Raw genomic sequence first — 22,587 nt, forward strand, 5'->3', positions numbered from 1 at the left:
CCGAGCACAATGTGGAAGAGGCCGAGCAAACTGCGCAAGTCGCTGAACAAACGGTTGACGTAGAGTTGGATTGACCTTTTTTTTTTTTTTATGTAACCGGGCTATGCCCCCCCGTCTTGTACTTAAATTTCCTTTATCAATGAAGATTTCGACTTTTTGCTCACTCATCTTCTATTTCTGTTCGGTTTGCATCTGCATGGATTCCTTGATTCAATTGTTGAGAATTCACAACTGCTAGGTCGGCTGTGCCGTACAGTTTGCCGAGCTAAAATCACCTCAAACGTTTTCTAATCAGAACTAGTAGTTCGGTTCCATGAACTTTCAAATGAACTGACATTTTAACTCTTCCGAGCAAAATCTGCTCGGCCTTAATTCGTTTGTACACTTCATGCAATTTCGACGTGACCAAGCAAAATCAGCTCGCCTTTTAAGTTAGGTAAGCCGCCAACATTTCTTTTAGGCCGAGCAAATTCAGCTCGGCTTCTTATCGGTTGGACAAAACTCCAACGTTGCGGATTCTGCCGAGCAAACTCCACTCGTTTTCCATATTGGGCAAGACACCAATATGTCCACTGGGCCGAGCAAAATAAGCTCGGCCCTTACATTGGGCAAAACACCAATGTTTCAGTTGAGTTGGTCATGACGCCAACATTTCAACCGGGCGAGCAAAACCAGCTCGGCCCTAATGCGAATGGGGCTATACGCCAATTACATCGTCGGACAATGCACCAACTATTTGTGCGGTCTGCATTCATTCCGGAGAGAGGAAATCAGTTCGGTCCCATTCAGGTCGGTCTCTTGCCCTTGGTATTCATAATTGCCTTGTGTCCTTGCGAACCCATTGTACAAAGATGTAATTCCAAATAACAAGAGGGCTATTTTTCATTACAAAAGCATTGTTATCCTTTACATTAAGTGCCAAAAGGCTAAAGGTCTAAAAAAACTAAACAACACAAGCAAATTACATCTTAAAAGTAAAAGACCTTAAGGTTGGCCATATTCCATGGTCTGGGGACAGCCTTGCCATCTATATCTTCCAGATGGTACGCCCCTTTACCAGCAAGACCAATCACCTTTTATGGTCCTTCCCAATTTGCACCGAGCTTTCCTTCGCCAGGGACCACTGTGTTGCCAAGCACCTTTCTTAATACCCAGTCCCCAATCTTGAACATCCTGGGGTGCATAGCCTTGTTGTACTTTCTGGAGAGTTCTTGTTGATAAGCCACTATGTGGATCAATGCTCGCTTCCTCCTTTCTTCAGCAAGGTCCAACTCCAATGCCACCGCTTCATTATTCAGATCTGGCTGGAAACTTTCAGAGTGGATGGTTGGCATGCCAATTTCCAATGGGATGACGGCCTCCATGCCATAGGCCAAAGCAAATGGTGTTTCCCCGGTTGACCGCCTTGGCGTAGTGCGGTATGCCTAGAGCACATTAGGGAGTTCTTCAGCCCACTTGCCCTTAGCCTTCTTAAGCCGCTTCTTCAGCCCATCCAGGATGGTCTTGTTTGAAGCCTCTGCTTGACCATTTGACTGAGGATAGGCTGGCGTCGAATTGTAGAACTCGATCTTCAACTCTTCGCAAAATCCGCGAAAGAGTTTACCATCAAATTGAGTGCCATTATCCGAGATGAGGGCCTTGGGTATACCGAAACGGGTGATCACGTTTTGCCATACAAACTTCTTCACGTCCTTTTCCCTTATGGTCGCTAGTGGCTTGGCCTCAACCCACTTGGTGAAATAGTCGGTGGCGGCGATGAAGAACTTACAGTTGCCCGGTGCAGCTGGGAGTGGCCCAACAATATCTAACCCCTAAAGCACGAACGGCCAAGGACTTGTGAGAGGGAGCAAATCTCTAGCCGGCTGGTGGATCTGGTGGGCGAACTTCTGACACTTCTCGCACCTGCGAACATATTTTTGCGCATCTGCCTGCATGCGCGGCCACCAATAACCATGAGAAATTGCTTGGTAAGCCAAGGATCTGCCCTCAATATGGCTGCCACAGATGCCCTCATGTATCTCATAGAGGAAAGCCTCCACCTTGGTGGGGTGGAGACATTTCAAATACGGCCCGGTGAAAGATTTCTTGTACAAGGCCCCGGACGGGGAGAGCCAAAACCACTCTGACTTTGCCCGGATCTTGTGTGCCGCCCTCTTTTCTTCTGGTAGAATTCTATCTTTTAGGAAGGCGATGATAGGATCCATCCAAGAAGGGCCCAAGTTAGTGCAAAGTACCTCGGCTGATTCTGGTTCCTCAATGCTTGGCCAGGGTAAAAATTCTATCATCAAGGGGTTAGGAAAAGCTGTCTGAGCAAAAGCAAGCCCGGCCAATTCATCAGCCGCGCTGTTTTCCTCGCGGTCGATTTGTTCCAACCTTATTGCAGCGAACTTCTTGATCTCTGCGCGTACCAGCGCTTGATACTTGGCCATTCTTTCGTCCTTTGCCTCATACTTCCCTGAGACCTGATTGACCACCAACTTGGAATCACTAAATACCATAAGGGCTGTGGCCAAGGTTCTGAAAAGCGGTTGTGGTCGCCATAACGGTGGCGGTTGCAGGGTGTAAAGGCCGTAGCGTAACGGTTGCGGTTACCGGAATTGTGAATTTTTTTATTTTTCGCACAATTTGTAAAAAATTTACCGATACGCATATTTTTTTTTTATAATCATATTTATTGGGTTTTAAAATAAATTTTGATAAATTTTTCATAATTTTTAAGTATGATCCAATATATTTCATATTTTTAAATCACTAGAAAATGATTTTTTTTACATTTTATTTCAATAATTAATGACTTTATATGTTATAAATCCATATTACACTTGTGGAAAAAATTTCTTTTGTTGGACTCAGATGTATAAAATTATTTTTAATTATTATACTTGTAGAAGCATATGCACATTTTAACTCAAATAGTTATAAAAAAGTATACATCCATAATGGAAGAACTTGACAAAGTACATAACATCATAGCATAAATCACAAATAACAGATAGTACATTTTACACAATGTTACTACTAAAATTACATAATGTCACCACCAAAATGAGTGACGTGGTGCATCTTGAGATTCAGATTGTTGAGCTTGATTGTTGCTGCTACCTTCACCCCACCAAAATGAGTGACGTGGTGCATCTTGGGAATCAGATTGTTGAGCTTGATTGCTACTACCTTCATTCCATCCAGTAGGAAATATATAAGTAAATGTGCTCATCATGTCATCCCTTTCTGTTTCGTGCATTGGGAGAGAAAATGGATACCTTTGCTGAAAATGATCAACATACCCTTCTTGAGTTTGTTGATAATTTGGCAAACCGTATCCTAGAGGACCATGTTGTTGAGGGGGCCAAGGATAATTTTGTTGAGGTGGGTAAGGATAGCTCTGGCTATCAGTGCTATAGGATGGATAAGGGTGATATGGATAACTATGACTACTATCAGATGAATCAAGCTGTTGTTCTCTAGTTCTTATTCTTCTTTCATCCCTACAGGTATCACTACCACGAAACCTCCTAGGTAGTTGGGGTAAAGGTGCAACAGGTTCTCCAATATCATAATGTTCCCCAACATCACATAATCCAAATCCTCCAATAAAATCTTCACTTCCTGCACCAAAACTAGTACCATCACCGCCATCACCACCATTGTCGCCGCCACCACCACCACCGTCATCGTGAGAAGTGCCATCACCATCACCATCATCACCTCCTCCATCAGATGGTGTTAAACCACCACTATTATCACTTTGAGTTGGAGTAAGAGTTGAGCTTTGAGAAGTGCGTCGAGCTTGATATCTATGGGTGCCACCACCACCGTTTCCATCACTGCCATCGCCATTGCTGTCGCCGCCACCACCACCATCATCTGAGACCAAATCTAGCCATTCAGAATTATCCACACCATCTAGTAAAGGATTTTCCCTTTCTTCTATCTATGGACTTATTGGATCATCTTCTTCAAATATGCAATCCAAGTTAATAGGATTAAAACTCCTATCAATCTCCTCTTGGCTGCTTCTTTTAACATGTCTCAATTTTAATCTCATGTTATAGGTGATGAAGACTAATCTTTGAATTTTCTTATATTTCAATCTATTCCTTGTCTTCGTATGGATGAGACTAAAAGTACTCCAATTACGTTCACAGTGAGATGATGTGGTGGTTTGACTTAATACTTTCACAGCTATTTTTTGAAGTTCAGGAGCACAACTGCCATGAATAATCCACCACTCAGCTGCACAAAATTACATTACACTAGACATAAGTCAAAATATGATAGAAAATTATTTAAGTATTTATATATTGTAAATTTGTAATTTTGAAAATAAAACCTGGATTTGATTGTTTCCATGCTCTTTGTGCTAAAGGAGTGCCAAAAGTTTCCTGTTTATCTCGAAACAGCAACAACTACAATTTGGGAAATCATTACAAGTAACATTTGCAAAAGTAGATTATTACTATTAAAATTTAAATAATTGGTACGTACTTGATTTGTTGCTTTCATTTGAGCATCCATATCAGGCTCCAGTCCGGTAATGACTTTTTTAAGTCCATCCATCACTTCTCTTATCATTTCATTGGATGAGATAACACCATATTGGAATTGAGGATTTAAAAAATATCCTTAAAAAATAAGAAGACAATTAATAATTGTAAATAAATATACATTTTATAATTGAAATCGTAACACTTACCAGCTGCATGCAAATCTTGATGTAATTGAAAAGACCATCGAGTATCAATAATTTTCCAATAGTCGGTGTAGTAGCGACAATCTCTTTTAATTGCCAACTTTGCTCTATCTATAGCTTCATATATGAAACCCATTGTTGGCTTCTCATCCCCATCAACCAACCTCAATACTCTGACTAAGGGCTCATGAACTTTACAAAGTTCTGTTGCTTTCTGCCAAAACTCCTTTCCCAAAATAATTTTTTTCACATTGTAAGGCTGCCCAGTTTTAGCATGAGATCGATACAATGTGCTGAACAAGCTGTCCAATATAAATGTTTCCTTTTTCTCATTAACATTTTACCGGCAGCTTTCAATGCAGGTTCATTATCAGTTACCACTTGAACAACGTATTGTTCTCCAATTTCATCAACAACTTTATCTAACAACCCAAAATAATATTCAGCTGTCCTACTAACAATATTAGAGGCATCAATTGATTTGTGAAATATAGTACCTCTATTGCAGTACACTAAGAAGTTGATGATGTGTTGCCAAGTTAGACTGCTCCAACCATCACGCATGATAGATACACCTCTCTCTTCCCAAATTCCCTTAAATGATCCTATCCATTCTGTCATTTCATCATACTCCATGCCCAAATATACTTCAGAAACTTCATAAGCACTAGGACCCTTTACTCCTGGCCCTACTTCAGCAGCAACATCAAGCATGGGTTGTGTATACTCTGAATCAACTGCATTGAATGGAATACGATTATAGAGTATAAACTTGGACACTACCCGTCCCAATCTCTCTTTTAACTTTTGTAAATTCATTGTAGAGATTTTTCGTTGCTTTGTACTCTTGCTCTTTTGGAGTTTTACATCCATTGCTCTCAACCTTGTTTCAGGAGCATTGGGCTTAATCCAATTACGTCCACTCCCACCAGTTTCACGCACAAATTGTGATCGACGAAAAACATTAGCAATACCTGACCCTTTAGGCAATCTTTGACCACTACCCCCTGCACCAGAACTACCACCTGCATCGTATTGTGATCCATGACCTGCAACACCTCGTCTAAATTGTTGCCTTTCCTCCCATTGTTGTTGTGAACGAATACTTGCTTGTCGAGCCCTAGTCATCTCTGGATCAGAGTCAGAGTCATCATCTCGAAGATCTACAAAATCTCCCCCTTCATCCTCATCATAAAGATCATCTCCTCTAATATGTGCTTCCAATTCAGCTTTTCTCTTTTGTTTGTCTGCTTTACTCATTTTCTTATTTTGTAAATGTTTCATCATTTCTTGCCTCACGTCTCTACTAACATTAGGACAAGAATGCACTTGCCCCGTTTGATGTGCTAAATGTTGTTTGAAACGCGTAATCCCACCTTTAATGTGATGTCCACAAAATTTGCAAATAATATGATGCCTAGTGCCTTCAACTTGAGTTCCAAATTTCCAACCAATATCATCACTTGGGGGTTCATCATTGGTACTCTTTTGTCGTGACATTTTTGAATTTGAATTCCGCATTACAAAAAATATAAATAAAAAAATTCAACCACTATTTATGGTCACAACACATTATAATAACAAATTTCGTCATTAAAAAAAAAAAAATTTGTTGTCACAACACATTACGATAACAAAATAAAAAATATTTATAATTAAATGTTAAATGAAATGATTATAAAAAAAATTAACATGACTCATTGGTAATTAAGGGTGCTAATCTCGTGCATTTATTAAAAGTGTAAAATTCGTATATATATATATATATATATATTAATATGACTCATTGTCAACTGTGACTTGAAAGCAATATGTGACCTTTACTTTTATTCTGCATAACTTAAATGAAATGAAAAATATTTTTGTTAAGAGTGTGTTTTTTGTTAAGAATTTTAAAATTATTCTACGCATAGATTTTTTTTAAAAAAATGTACAATTATTTGTAAAATACACAAATGAACCTTTTCCATTCTGTTAAAAATAAAAAATTTGTTTGTTCCTAAAGGAACAATTAAAATCTCATAGAGAATTTTTTTAAAAATAAAAGAATTATGAAGAAATTTATATATATATATATATATATATATATATATATATATATATATATATATATTCTTTTTAAGGTTTCCTTTTAATCTTAAAACTGGAGGAACTAATTGGACCATACATGTTATTAGCTTACTGTCAGGCTTGGTCCAAATTCAACTCAGGACCAAACCATATAAAGGCCCAAAGCAACTAGGGCCAAACAAGCCCAAGTAAGCCTGTTGGAACTTGAATTCCTTACATTTACTTTTAGCCTAACTACTGGTTGTGTTGTTTTCGCAATTTATACATTTGGAATTTACATGCTAATATAATCATATAAAAATTAAAAAATAAATTATAAATTATAAATAATTTTTTTTGAGGTATTGATTTTTTTTTCTTTTAAAAAGATATTTAAAAAAATAGTGACTTTAACATTGTTGTCACAACACATTACAATAACAAAATAAAAAATATTTATAATTAAACATTAAATGAAATGATTACAAAAAAAATGCAACCACTATTTATACATTTGGAATTTACATACTAATATAATCATATAAAAGTTAAAAAATAAATTATAAATAATTTTTTTTGAGGTATTGATTTTTTTTTTCCTTTTAAAAAGATATTTAAAAAAAAATAGTGACTTCAACATTGTTGTCACAACACATTACAATAACAAAATAAAAAATATTTATAATTAAATATTAAATGAAATGATGATAAAAAAAAATGTAACTGCTCTTTATACATTTGGAGTTCACATGGTAATGTGATCATATAAAAATTAAAAAATAAATTATGAAGAAAAAAATTCATACATAGTTGGTTTTGGGGCTTCAATCACTTGAGTATTTGTTATCTTTTTTAATAACCTGCAAGAAAAAAATCAATAAAAATTGACATATATAAAATGTATTCATATAATTAAATGTGTTATGATTTTTAGATATTATAAAAAAAAAAATCAATCACTAATTAATATATATAAAATACTATAAATAAGTGTATAGCTCTATATATATATTTAAATTAAAATTATTAAATATATCACATAAATTTTATAGATTTTATAAAATTTAAAATCTGAAATCATTGTTTAAAAAAAATAAAAATAAAATAAAATAAAATAATCTTGGCCAGTTGGAGACCACAAGGAAACAAATGCTTATCTGTGAAGTCAACAATTTGATAAAGAAAGGGGCAGTGCTTATCTTCCCCACGAAGCTAGAGAGAGGCTATTGAGCAAATAAAATTTGATAAAGAAAGGCAAGATCAAACTCTGGACTTACTATTGTTCAGCACAAAGGCAAGATCAAGCTAACAAAGGCAAGATCAGCACAAAGGCAACAAAGGCAAGATCAAGCTAGCAGAGAGGTTCATCTCTTCCATCTCCCTCTTCCCCCTTCTCTCATCTCTTTCTCTATTTCTCACTCATCCGCATTTCAGATCTGAAAATTTGTGGAATCTCACTTCAATTGAAAATGGTTCATGGGTTGTAAAGGCAAAAGACGAAGCTAAAGGTATGTACATCTATTTCTTTTGTTTTTTCTTTTGAAAATTTGTGGATGTGTATCGGACATCAATCTTCAGCCTTTTCAGCTTTTTCTTTTGTTTTTTTTTAAAAAGAATCAGCTAAAGATGCCCTGTAACGTTCGTAACGGGCCGTTACGGCCGTTACATCACCGTTATGACCGCTACGACGGCCGTAACGGTTGATACACCTGTGAATTTCAATCACACCGCAAAATCGAGGGTAACATGTAGTGCCTACCACCGAAACCGTTACGTAACGGCCGAAACCGTTACGTAACACCGCATTTTTAAACCTTGGCTGTGGCTTTCATTCTCAGCGCGCTTCTTAGTCCGGCAAGGAGAGCTTCATACTCAGCCTCGTTGTTGGATGCTGGGAAGCCGAGTGTAATTGCCTGCTCGATGATCAGCTCGTCCGGCGAGTTCAGCACGATGCCCAGCCCGGCCCCATGTCTGTTGGACGCCCCATCAACGAAGAACTTCCACATCTTGCCAATAAACAGCTTCCAACAATCAGAGGGGTTCTGGGAGCTTCTCATTTCCAAGTCTCTGATCGGTTCATTCTGGTCCCTTTCCTTGTCTTGGTTGGGTTCATCATCGTCGAACTTTGTTAGTCCGGTCGTGCTCGTCCCTTTTCCTACTTGCGAACCAACATTCGTTTCTGTTGCCAGAACCACGGGTTGTGCTAAATCCGCACCAACCAAATCAACCGGGCATACTGGATGCATCCCAGGGGCAAATTCCGTCACAAAGTCGGCAAGTGCTTGAGCCTTGATTGCGGTGCGCGGTCGGAACTTGATGTCATATTGTCCTAATTCCACGGCCCATTTCAAAATTCTCCCAGTGAAGTCTGCCTTTTCAAAAAGCACTTTAAGCGGGAACTCGGTTAACACAACTATTGTATGGGCATGAAAATAGTGTGCCAGCTTTCTTGACGCCATCATTAGGGCCAGCGCCAATTTTTCCAAGGGAAGATATCTCGTTTCGGCTGGGAGAAGAGTCTTGCTTACATAGAAGATCGGTAGGTGCTGGATGCCTTCAGCGCGCACCAATACCGCGCTAACTGCGTGTTGAGAGATAGCCAAGTAGAGGTACAACTCTTCGCCCGGCTGAGGTGTGACCAAAATAGGGGTTGAGGAGAGATATGCTTTCAGGTCTGCTAATGCGCGGTCGCACTCGTCATCCCAGAAGAACTTGGACTTCAGAGTTTTAAAGAAGGGCCTGCAACGATCAGAAGACCGACTGATAAATCTGTTCAACGCGGCTGCCATCCCGGCAAGATGTTGCACGTCCTTCGTGGAGTTGGGACGCTCCAGGTCTTGTATAGCCTTGATTTGTGACGGGTCGGCCTCGATTCCCCGATTCGTAACCAAAAAACCCAAGAACTTCCCAATGCCAACTCCGAAGGCGCATTTGGAGGCGTTCAAACAAAGCTTGTGGCGCTTTAGGATGGCAAACATTTCTGCTAGGTCGGCGAGGTGTTGGGACTTCTCCCTACTCTTCACCACCATGTCGTCGATATAGGCCTCCATTGTTCGGCCCAGAAGAGGAGCGAACATCTTCGTTACCATCCTCTGAAAAGTCGCCCCGGCGTTCTTTAGTCCAAACGGCATGACTTTGTAGCAATATAAGCCTCTGGGGGTTGTGAACGACATGATCTCTCTGTCCGGTTTATACATGGCTATCTGGTGGTAGCCGCGATATGCGTCCAGGAAGCTAAACCTCTGATGGCCAGCGGTTAAGTCCACCAGCTGGTCAATTCGTGGGAGGGGAAAGCTATCCTTGGGGCAAGCTCGATTGACAGTCTTGTAGTCAACGCAGACTCGCCACTTGCCGTTCTTCTTCGGAACAACCACCGTGTTGGATATCCACCGAGGGTATTGCACCTCCTCTATGGCCCCAGCTTCCAACAAATTCTTTACTTCTTCTGCAACCGCTTCAGCATGGTGCAAGGCTGAGCGGCGTGTCCTTTGAATGACTGGCCGTGCAGTGGGGAAGACATTCAACTGATGACAAATGAAGCTAGGGTCGATGCCGGGCATGTCGTAAGGCGTCCAGGCAAAGGCCTCCAAATTAGAAACCAAGAAGTTGACATAATCCATCCGCTCGGCGCTAGACAAGGATGATCCCAAGAGGAAGAATTTAGTTGGATCGTTCTCGTCAATGCGCACTTCCACCAAATTTTCGACCGATTTTTCCTCGGCCTTTCTCCCTACGTCTTCAAGGACCTCTTTACCCTCAGGCCCCTCAATCATTTGGACGAACCCTTTGGCCGCTCGGCTGCCATTTACCTCAACGAAGCATTGTTTTGCCATCACCTGGTCCCCCCAAACTTCCTCTGTTTGTCCGCTTGGTGCCGGAAAGCGCATGACTTGGTGGAAGGTCGAAGCAACTGCTTGCATGGCGTGCAGCCAACCCCTGCCTAAGATCAGGTTGTAAGTCGATGGAACTTTGAGCACCCAGAACTCTACTTGCTTTACGACTGATCCCGCTTTGACTGGCAAAATAATCTTTCCAATTGGCCATTCTAGTTGTGAGTTGAAGCCGACCAAAGGGGACGTTGCGGGGGCCAAGTCCTTATCTTCCAACTTCATTTGTTTAAACGCGTCATAATACATAATTTCTACCGAACTCCCCTGGTCGATCAAGATTCTCTTGATGTCAAAGTCTTTGACGCGAAGAGTGATTACTAAAGCATCATTGTGCGGCATCTGAACTCTTTCCAAGTCCTTGGTCGAGAATGAAAGGATGTCCCTTTCTTCGGTATTTCTCTTCTTCACAGCGGGCTGAACAGAGAGCACTTCCCTCATGTGCTCGGCCTTCTTGATCATCCCTCTCAGCTCGCAGACCCTGGCCGGTTCAATGATGTCGTGGATGACGTTGATTAGACCTTGCGGGGGCGCTTCTAGGGCGGCCAGGCCGTTTGGCTCGGCTTGGTCCGCTGGGGTGGCCTTGATGCCCCCATCTATGTATTGGTCAACATGCCCCGCCGCCACCAACTCCTCTAAGTGTTGTTTGAGCGGCAAGCAGTCCTCTGTTCGGTGCCCCCATTCTTCATGAAAGGTGCAGCGATATTTTGAATTGAAGCCCCTCTGCGCGCTCCCCAGCTTGGCCGGCCAACGGATGAAGGGTTCACCTCGAATCTCACTCAAAATGCGGTAGATGGGGATTTTAAATACCGTGGTGATTCCAGTCTGTGCCTTCAATTTTCTTTTGGCATCCTCCGCTGCATCACGGGGAGTGTCAGCCCGGTCATTTCGGCGGCCCTTGTTTCTGTCATCACGGTTTGATCCATGGCGCTGATCTTTTGGCCAGTTGTTTGGGCGGTTATCCTCCTGCCCAACCGAGTGAACTTTCCCCGCCACCCTTCTGTCCGCCGCGACCGGATTAGCCTTCTCGGTCGTGGAGGCGGCATCATCCTCCACGCGAATGTGCTTGTTGATCCACTGCATCAATGACTCCATGGTTGTGGGTTGACGCATCGTGAGTGAATCTCGCAGCCTATGTCCGACTGGGAGACCCCGTTTGTATTGAGTGATCGCCAGATTGGTGGGGCAGTCGAGGATCTCATTGTACGTTTCCCAGTATTTCGCATTGTATGCCTTCAACGAACACCCAGACTCATTCTTAACGCCCAGGAGATGGTCGACTTCCTTCGACGTTCGTGTATTGGTTTTGAATCTGGTGACGAAGGCTTCTGCTAATTGCTGCCACCCCTCAATACTCCCCTCCAGGAGCCTTTCGAACCATTTCAAACCCAGCTCTCCCAAGCTTGCTGGGAATATGAGGCACATCAAGGCGTCATTGCTCCGGTGTCCAGCCATTACTTGCCGGTAATGGCTCACATGCATGTACGGATCCGTCTTGCTGTCGTACAAAGTGAACTTTGGCTGGTGGAATCCGGCGGGGAGTGGCGTACTCTCAATCTCTAGAGACAGCAGCGTGGCTGTAAGTCGCGCCGGCTCTTTGTCCACCAGCGCAGGGGCCATCACTTTGGGGGCTGGCATCGCCACTTCCTCACTACAACGAACTGGAGCGCTTAACCTCTGCAATGTCAGCACTCTCCGAGCCTCCCGACGGCGCGCCCTCTCCTCCAATACATCCCTCAAGTCCCTGGAACGTGTGGAGAAAGAGGATCCCGACGTCAGCGTCGGGCGTGAGGGGCGGTAGGTGCTGTCGCGAGAGAGGGTCCTGCCCTCTCTTTGGTCGGAATCTCCAACCCCGTAGTTCCTGGTGATGGAGAGAGAGTGAGTCCTCCCCTGGCGGCGACTGCTACTACGAGGGGACGGGGTGCGCTCACTGAGCTTGCCCTCTCCAGCAACACCCTTCCCTTTAATCTGGCTTTTCAACAGCTCCATCTCCGCCGCCATCTTGTGAATGAGGGCGTCTTGGTCCTTGAGTTTGTGCTCCGGGTGCTGCGCATGGGACTCCCCCCAGCGGCGGCGGCTCTCCGGACTCTGCGAGCGATCAGTACTTCTCCCGCGTTTGTCTCGCGCATCTCGCGAAGGAGTCTCTAGGCCCGCCATGGCTGGAATATTCGGAGGACCTTCTCTCAAGCGGACGTACTCGGGTGTGACACCATTGACGACGGACAGTGGGGCTTCGCTGTTGTTGGCCATGGAAATGGTTGAAGAAGCTCTAAGAACAAGGGTTGAGTATCAAAAACTTCTCACAGACGGCGCCAATTGTACGAGGGCGAAATATCCTCTGCTTTCCGTACTCCTTGTGCTCCAAGCTTCTCTTGACGGCGTCTACCTGGCAACACAGAAACGGTGAGCTGCCCGGCGGTGGTATGCCGGATAGACCCTCCGACGATCAAGTCAGTCCACTTCGGGAAGGAGAAGAGAGAGAGAGAGTATTTTCTTTCTTTTTTGAAGGAGAAGTTGCATACCTCTAACGTTCGTCTTCCACCATATTTCTAGGCTAGCCATGCAGCCTCAAGATTGCGCGCGCACTACCTCTGCTGTCCTTCCCTGGACAGGTGGCAGTGCTTGCCTCCCACCACCTTACGCGTGTAAAGGCTTAGTCCTTCCACCAGTACACGCAGAACTGTCCAACGGTATTGAGGCGCGCGTGGAGCAGATGTCCTCTCCTTCGCGCCATTGGCCCAGGTGGCACACTTGACCAGAGTACCACGACCGGCCTATCTCTTGTGAAGAACTGTCACCAGAGGCACTCAACCGAGCTATGCCCCACCGGACTGCCCCTTGGCAAAGGGGCAGAGGGGTGATGCTCATGGGCCGGGCTGGTATTGACCTGTTTATCGTGGCATACCGGTCGCGAGGCATGCCAGCCTCCGTCCGTTTTACCTTCATCCGAGGTTATCTGGAATCTGCCCATCTCGGCTAACCGGTCAGGGACGTGCCATCCCTCACTTGTCCATAGTTTAGCCCGAGCTACTCGTAGCCCAGTCTCGCCACTTGGCTGTGTGCCCAGCCAAATGTTTACTAGTTGCAGCTCGGCCAGGCTTAGTTCACGCCCGGTCAGCCGATCTTTTCGACCGAGCAAAACAGACCCACCGGGCGTCTCAGTAGAGGAAATAGCATGGCGCCGTGAGGTCTGTCACAACCCGCCCTATCTTAGCTCGACCATACTAACGGCGCAAATCTCCCCACTCAATTGCCCCTTAATCCCATCCGAGTCATCATGATTGGGATTATCTCCGTGACCGAGCCAACGGTTAGTGAATTGCATCCTTTCCTGGCCGAGCATGATTGGGGCGATAAAATATTGAGTTTTAAGATTTCTTTCGATTTTGATCAGGCCATGGCTAATAACCCTCTGCAGTAAAAAAAAAAATCAGAAATAGAAAAAGTTCTTCACAAGTTCCTGTTTTGACAAAATAAATATTGATGTACTTTGTTACAATAGATACGAGTTTCTCTCTCTCTCTCTCTCTGATGTGTGTTGCAGTAAACATTAAAGTTGGGTTTGGATCAAAGATTTGAGAAGTCAAAAGTGAATGAAATACAAGCTAAATTTTGTTCCCTTTTGCCTTCTCCTCTTGTCCTTTCCATTTCCAAATGCCCCTCAAATCCTTGATCCAAACACACCCTAACGCTATGTTTGGTTTATGAATTTGGAGAGGAATTTGGAAAGGAAAAGAGAAAAGATAGGTGAAATGTCAATGAAATATAGTTACCTTTTCTCTTTTCTTTTCCAAATCTCTCCCCATGAACCAAACAAAACCTAAGTGTAGACACTGACGGACATGAAAATTCACTTACAAGTTTATAAGGTGGTTTTTACAGGCCATGGTAGGCAAGAACTTTTGGTGTCTTTTGGGCCCCATGCTGCTCTCTCTTTTGCCGCTGACTCTGTAGTGAAAGATAATTGTTAGACATGGTTGGATGACAAATCCGATATCCTAACATAAAATTTATGAAGAACAGATATGTTGTACGTTGGTGACAATGACTCCTCCCAAGATTGATGGAATAAAGAGTGACCACACCATAAATTGGTGTGACTCACTTCACTAAATCTTCTCTCTCTTGCAGTGTTATAAACCTTCCCGCAAGAATATCAAACTATCCGTTAGTTGGTTAATAATTTGAATTCAAACCTTAACAGACACAACTCTGTGAAACATGGCAACTATTATTAGATTATACTTATTGCCAAGAGTCTCCTATTGATATATAAATAGTGACAACAGGTTGTGAATAAGATATAGAAAAGAACTACAAAGTTAATTATTTTTCTATCTTTCGGATATTCAACATTCTTGCGTGATAAACACCCTCACGGGTATTCCGATCGATTGCCATTGATAGATCATCTTTCAGTGGTATCAGAGCATAGTTACCCACTATCGCAGATGTCGAATTTTAGTCTGGAAGAAAGACAAGTTTCCGAAATCTTTTTGCCAAAAATTCAGAAATTAATTGATCAACAATCTTCGGCATTGGTGAATTCTGTTTGTTTATATAATTATCACCAACGTGTCGTATTCCCAGAATACTATCCGAAGAAAATAACTGTTGGTGGCGCTGTTGTTCCGAACCTTGCCGAAAGTGAAGCCGAATTGCACCGTTGGAAGAAATTTTACAAAATATTTTTCGGTTCCAATTGGGTCTCCAAATTTGCTTCTTCTTGTTCTTCACAGAATTTTGATCACAACGGTGTAATTCGTTGTGAAAAACGGAAAAAATTTGATCCACAAAATTCAACTTACAGTGTTTGGACTCCTACCCCTACCGGAGAAGACGATCTACAGTGCCCAGAAAAAGAAGAAGAAGACTCTGTTTTGCAATTTAATAGGGTTGGGTTGAATTCAAAAATTAAAAGAAAAGGCCCAAAAATTAGGACCACAGCAAGGAAATCAATTCCTTTGGGCTTGAAAATTAAAAAGAATTTTGTTCAGCCCATTTACTCAGGCGCAGCCCACAGCCAAGCGGAGCCCAATCCAGAGACACAGCCAGCACAGCACACGGACCAGCCCAGTGTGCCAACCCAGCCAGCCCAGCGAGCCAACCCGCGTGCCAGCCTAGGTTTGCGCCCAGATCCGCGCGTCGACCCAGCGACCAGCGCCCCGCGCCCGGACCCGCGTCTGTCTGCCTCGCCTGACCCGCGCGTTGACCAGCGGTTCACGCCGGTTTGGTCTCAGCCGATCCAAACCGGTCCAGCACAGTACCCGGACCGGCAGCAGCCTGGTCCACTTGGTTTTTGGGCTCGTTCTCGCTCATTTCAAGGCCGTTTTCAGTCATTCAAAAGCCAAAATTTTCAAAATTCTTCTAAGAATTTTTTCATGGATCGTTGTACTAAATTTTCTAAACAAAATTCAAGGAGGAGGCTATCTAAGGGTGTTACCAAGGAAAACATCCAAAGGAACATTGTTTAAAAGGCACCATTGTGTTCCTTGGGCTCGTAATTATTATTACAATACTTATAAGCAAAGTATTGTGTTTACTAGGCCTTTGGGTTTTCATCATTCTTCTTACCCAAGGCATCAGTATCGTTCTATTCCTTCACATCATTTTCATCACAGGAGCTGATTCAACAACTACAAGGCTTTTCCTTATTGCTATTGTTTTTTAATTTTGCTTATTTTTATTTTTAGTTTAGTATTGTAATATTCACATTTGAATTTTCATATTCACATTTGAATTTTCATAGTATCACATTTTATGTTTAATATGGCTATTAAAAATACAATGGATTCTTCGAGAATCGAGATGCTAAATGGAAATAATTTCCGAGCATGGAAACGTCACATATCTTATCTTCTTACACATGAGAAAACATTGCATACTTTATCCACTTCTAAACCAGATGATGATTCAAATTGGTTCCAAAATAAATGGATAGAAGATGATGCAATGGCAAAGGCAACTATGTTACATAATATGAAAAATAACATAATTCCGCTCTTTGAAGAACATAAAACTGCAAGACAACTAATGGAAGCACTAGAAAGTAAGTATGGAGTCCGATCAGATACTCAAATTCAATTGCTCTTAGACAAATATAATAATACTCATATGAATGATAATGATAGTGTTGGTGATCATGTCAATCAAATGGAATTAATTGCTAAAGAATTATCCAATGCTGATCACTCCTTGTCGGACAAGATGCAAGTAACTACTATACTTAATAGTCTTCCATTATCTTGGGATCATGTTATCACATCTTTAACTCATAGCGGACGAGAGATTTCAATGGTCACATTGCCTGTACTCTTAGTTTTGGAAGAAGAAAGAATGAAGTACAGGCGTAAAGAAGGATTGTCTTCTAACTTGTTGATGGCACAATCTTCACCACAACCACAGAATAATACCCACACTCCATTCAACAAAAAAAAAAAAAAAAAAAAAAAAAAAACGACTTTTTTCAAGAAAAAATAGAAGAAGGGATTTCAGAAAGGATGGAAGAAACCACAAGAATGGCAAAAACAACAACATCACAAGCATCAAATTGGCCCATGTTACAAGTGCGGTCAAAAAGGGCATATCAAAGCCAATTGTCCTCAGAAGAATCAGCCAAAGGTGAATAACCCTGTTGCCATGACAGTTTCTGAAGCAATGGTACTTGAACCTTCATCAAATTCATGGTGTATTGATTCTGCTGCAACCAGGCATATTGTGCAAAATAAAGACATGTTCGTAGAATTTACTAAAAAGAAGGTTGGTGAACATAGAATCTACATGGGCAACAACTCTTATAGTGATGTTTTGGGTATCGGCAATTGCCAATTCTCTATTAATGGGACTTCTATTGTGCTTCATGATGTGCTTTATGTATCTAACATTCGCCGAAATTTAATTTCAGTTCCGATGTTAACTCAAAAAGGTTTTGAGGTTACTTTTAGGTTTCACATAGTATTGATTAAGAAAGGGAGTGTATTAGTGAAAGGTGTAAGAGTGAATGACATGTACTCTCTTCCTATTGATAATAAAGTATGTATTTCTGATTATTTACATGTTTCTACTAGTAATAATTCTTATTTATGGCATTTAAGGTTACGTCACATTAATAAAAATAAATTGTCTCGAATGTTTAAAAGTGGCTTATTGCCTAAAGTATGTTCTGATGATTTTGATATATGTGAACCATGTATCAAGGGTAAAATGACTAGCAAGCCATTTATTAAACATTGGAAATCATCAGAATTACTTGAAATAATTCATTCAGACATTTGTGGGCCTTTAAGAATTAAAACTCATCGAGGAATGGAATACTTTATTACTTTCACTGATGATTATTCAAGATATGGACATATCTACCTTCTTAAATACAAATCAGAAGCAATTGAAAAGTTTAAGGACTATAAATTAGAGGTCAAAAAACAACTTGGTCGATCCATTAAACACTTGAATAATGATCGAGGTGGCGAATATGAAGCCATGGATTCTTTCTGCAAGGAGCATGGCATCAAACATTTGTTTACAATGCCATATACACCACAACAAAATGGGGTTACAGAAAGACAAAATCGTACTCTCATGGAAATGACAAGGTCTATGATGGCTCATGCTGATCTTCCTATTCATTTTTTGGGAGAAGCCTTATCCACCGCTACGTACATCTTAAATAGAGTCGAAACAAAGGCCAAACCTCTAACTCCTTATGAATGCTGGCATGAAACTCAACCTAATGTTCACAATCTCAAAGTTTGGGGATGTAAGGCACATGTCCTTATTCCCAAACCTTTAAGGGATAAATTGGGAAGCAAAACTTGGGAATGCAAGTTTATTGGTTATGTCGAAAATGGGAGCGGTTATCGTTTTTATCATCCCAAACGTGGATTAATAGAAAGTAGAGATCCTATTTTTCTTGAATCCACTGCTCTTGTTACTCCTATTGAACAAATTAAATTGCTCTCTGAAGCATCTCAGGATTCTTCTCTTCCTTTTTTGTCACACAGCCCACCTGTTCTTCTCGAACCATCTACTAGTGGGAGCAAACGCCACTTACATGACGTTGTTTTACCTGTTTCGAATTCTAAGATAAGTGGGAGTAAGAGAGTAAGACGTCCATCTACGGTTTTGAAAGATCATTATGTTTTTCAAGTTGAAGAACTTAATAACTTAGTAGATGATCCTACTAGTTATAATGAAGCAATGAGTAGCAGTGATGCTACACAATGGCTTGAGGCAATGAATGAAGAACTTGACTCGATCAAGAAAAATGATGTTTGGGAATTAATCGATCTTCCGAATGGAAGAAAAGCCATTGGTTGCAAATGGGTTCTTAGAAAAAAATTCAAAGTAGATGGAAGTTTGGAGAAATACAAGGCCAGGTTAGTAGCCAAGGGATTCACTCAACAACCTGGAATAGACTTCGTAAATACGTATTCTCCTGTTGCAAAATTTGCCTCTATAAGGATTCTAATGGCGGTAGTAGCCATGATGGATTTGGAATTGCATCAATTAGATGTTAAAACTGCTTTTCTCAATGGAGAATTAAAAGAAGAAATTTATATGATGCAACCTGATGGTTTCCATAACCAAGGTAATGAGGCTAAAGTCTACAAGTTGAAGAAATCTCTACATGGACTTAAACAATCTTCAAGACAATGGTACTTGAAATTCCACCAAGCCATTTTAGAAATGGGCTATGTTGTAAGTCCATTAGATCACTGTGTTTATATCTGGAAAAATGTTGTCAAGTTAGCAATATTGTCTTTATACGTGGATGACATATTGTTAGCAGGAAACTGTCCAGATATAATTATAAAAACCAAAATTTTCTTAACATCTAGATTTGAAATGAAAGACATGGGTCTTGCAACCTATGTTCTAGGAATTAGAATTTCAAGAGATAGAAATTCAAAATTATTATATCTAGATCAAGAGAAATATCTAGACAAAGTGCTCAAAAGATTTAATATGGATAACTGTAATTCTTTAAGTACGCATGTTTGCAAGGGACAAAGTCTTAGTAAAAGTATGAGTCCTCAAACTAAGTCTGACATTGAGAAAATGAGAAATGTTCCGTATGCTCAAGCAGTAGGCAGCCTAATGTATGCCATGACAAGCACTAGACCTGACATCTGTCATGCAGTCGGATTGGTAAGTCGGTTTCAATCTAATCCAGGTAAGGAACATTGGCAAGCAGTCAAAAGAATATTCAGGTATTTAAAAGGCACTAAAAACTTTAAGTTATGTTTTGGTTTGTGTGATCTAGACATAAAAGGATACACTGACGCGGATTTTGTAGGAGATGTAGCTGATAGAAAATCTACTAGTGGTCATGTGTTCTTGTTTGGTGGAACAGCAGTTTCTTGGTTAAGTAAGAAATAGAGTAGTGTTGCAAAATAAACTATGGAAGCTGAATACATAGCTTGCAGCACAGTCGTTAGTAATGCGGTCTAGATAAAACGATTTGTTGACAGTTTACAATTAGGTATACTTGCCAGACCGGTCAGTATGTTTTGTGACAATCAGTCTGCCATCTCATTAATAAAAAGTGGAGCAAATAGCTCTAAGGGAAAACATATTGATGTTAGTTACCACTATATTCAGGACATAGTGGAGAGAGGTGAAATAAAAGTCAACTATATACCCTCAGAAGAGATGGTGGCTGACCCTATGACCAAAGGGTTGTCTCTGGAAAAATTCAGAGAACATATAGCTAATATGGGATTGAAAAATACCTAGTTAGGTGGTTTAGCTACTTATATAAGAGCATAGTCGAATGACTCTGGGGACGCCTAGAGAACCGATGTTTTTGCGACTCTATCTTGCATGGAAACATGTGTTTGGTCAGGTAACAAGATAGAGGAACTGGCAAGGTACGGATATCATAAGTTAGCATGAGATGTAAAGTCCATAATATGCAACGTGCTAACTAGATGATATTGTCTGCTTGATCAACAAAAAGTCATTGATAAGGTGTGTTAAGGAAAACCTTCAGGAATGGGTCTTAAAGGAAGTACTTACCAATAATTTCAGTGCAGGTCGACACATGAAAAATGTGTACGGCTGAAGTCATCAATGGTGATTGCGTATGGACTATGAACTCATTACTGAAAATTGATGCCGTTCACTTGTTATATAGTGAATTGGAGTCATCTGGAATGTGTTATCAGTGGGAGAACACATTCGTACGGGTGCGGTCAGATTGGTGACAAAAACGTGCGCACGTATGGCCAAGTCACAATCAGACGTCGATCTATGAGGTAATTTCATAGATGAAAGTTGGCATGAGGCAAAATTTTGGTACCAAGGTTAAAAATGCTCAACTCAGGTTTATCGTCTTATTATGGTGTGTTCAAGTGGGAGATGATGGAATAAAGAGTGACCACACCATAAATTGGTGTGACTCACTTCACTGAATCTTTTCTCTCTTGCAGTGTTATAAACCTTCCCGCAAGAATATTGAACTATCCGTTAGTTGGTTAATAATTTGAATTCAAACCTTAACAGACACAACTCTGTGAAACATGGCAACTGTTATTAGATTATACCTATTGCCAAGAGTCTCTTATTGATATATAAATAGTGACAACAGGTTGTGAATAAGATATAGAAAAGAACTACAAAGTTAACTATTTTTCTATCTTTCGGATATTTAACATTCTTACGTGATAAACGCCCTCACGGGTATTCCGATCGATTGCCATTGATAGATCATCTTTCAAAGATAACCACAAATAGTGGCAGTGGAAAACCATCATACAATATGACCAGTTACTCCAAAAGCTTAAGCTCAATGTTTCTCTCTCCATTTGCAACCCCCTCTCGCATTTGGAGAGATGAACTACCACACAAATTGAAGTAAACCGGGTGCACAAACACACATGGAAAGAAGTGCACACTAACAAGATTAATGATGAACAAACACAACCAAACGTTGAAAGTGTGACTTCCTAGAACCGAATTTTTCAAACACTCACATCAAAGAACCTATGGTACTCAAATCACCATATTTTTGAAAGCTATCACTTGATTGCATATGAAGAAAAGACGCAGACTAACAAGACCCATTAATTTTCTCAACAAGAAATTATCACAGCAGCATGGAAACATACCCGAAGAGGAAGCTTGGGGTTCTTCAACAGCTTGGACAAGTCCTTAGCCCCAAGAATATGAGAGCTTGTGGGGAAAAGATTGCAGCAACAAGAGGATGACCAACCCATTTCCGTTATAGCTCTTTCTTGCAGCTAAGGAAGTATCACTGCATAACCAATGAGATTTAGGACCTCAATTCCTCACATCAAACTTTTTTTCTTGTGTTTGGATCTTGAATTGTTAACGAAGTATAAGTTATTAATTTTTTTTTCCCCCACTTTCTCTTCCCTTTCATTTATCTCCATAAATTCCTTGACAAATTCAAATCCAAGATCCAAACAAAGCACAAAAAGATAAATAAAAGCCCTTTTTTTTTTTCTTCCCTGCTGGGCATTTCAAGAAACACTTGGCCTGCTTCAATGAAAAGGCGTGTAAATAAGCAGATAGATACGTGCATATCTACAAACCTGAGGCAACTACTTGATTTTCTCTTTCTTGAAGTTTTCTTGAAGTTGAGGATAGTTTGCGACTGTTCTTTTACTATTTTTTTTCAGGCCAATGTTTGGTTTTTGTTAAAATCATAATATATATATATATATATATATTTTGCTATTTAAAAAAAAAAAAAACGAAAGTGAAGTATCATAAATCTCAAAATGTAATCTTGTGAAATGTTTAGTTCTCATTTATTTTTTTTATGAATCCAAAAGTCAGTGAAAATTACACAAAAGAATAGTTATTTACACGTTTGGATTTAATTTTTGAGGAATAAAAATGAGTTTATCCAAATGTGAAATTACACATTTGGGCAATCCACGCTACAGAGATTTTTTTATTTTCTCTCATTTTGGAACAAATCTTACATTATGAATA

The 22,587-nt window shown here is 40.7% G+C and overlaps 3 protein-coding genes and 1 long non-coding RNA gene across 4 annotated transcripts; all 4 read right to left on the reverse strand.

The window, feature by feature from the left end:
• Window positions 1–1,811: 1,811 nt before the first annotated feature.
• On the reverse strand, window positions 1,812–2,498 carry LOC145814976 (uncharacterized). Its single transcript, XM_082911943.1, has one exon. It carries the CDS (start codon window positions 2,496–2,498, stop codon window positions 1,812–1,814), a length of 687 nt encoding a protein of 228 aa, XP_082768069.1.
• Window positions 2,499–2,940: 442 nt separating this feature from the next.
• LOC145814927 (uncharacterized) lies at window positions 2,941–4,637 on the reverse strand. The gene is made up of 3 exons (XM_082911848.1): window positions 4,486–4,637; window positions 4,331–4,406; window positions 2,941–4,233 (listed from the first exon to the last, which is right to left on the reverse strand). Exons 1-3 carry the CDS (start codon window positions 4,570–4,572, stop codon window positions 3,932–3,934), a joined length of 465 nt encoding a protein of 154 aa, XP_082767974.1. The 5' UTR covers window positions 4,573–4,637; the 3' UTR covers window positions 2,941–3,931.
• Window positions 4,638–4,936: 299 nt separating this feature from the next.
• Window positions 4,937–6,190, reverse strand: LOC145814977 (uncharacterized). Its single transcript, XM_082911944.1, has one exon. The coding sequence runs from the start codon at window positions 6,188–6,190 to the stop codon at window positions 4,937–4,939; it is 1,254 nt and encodes a 417-aa protein (XP_082768070.1).
• Window positions 6,191–14,308: 8,118 nt separating this feature from the next.
• LOC145814944 (uncharacterized) lies at window positions 14,309–22,313 on the reverse strand. Its single transcript, XR_014358155.1, has 3 exons — window positions 22,182–22,313; window positions 21,735–21,880; window positions 14,309–14,574 (listed from the first exon to the last, which is right to left on the reverse strand). It is a non-coding gene; the product is annotated as an uncharacterized LOC145814944 (long non-coding RNA).
• Between the last annotated feature and the right edge of the window lie 274 nt (window positions 22,314–22,587).

This window comes from Camellia sinensis, unplaced genomic scaffold (assembly GCF_055761805.1).
Source record: "Camellia sinensis isolate YWXY unplaced genomic scaffold, ASM5576180v1 Unanchor14, whole genome shotgun sequence".
Lineage (NCBI taxonomy): Eukaryota > Viridiplantae > Streptophyta > Magnoliopsida > Ericales > Theaceae > Camellia > Camellia sinensis.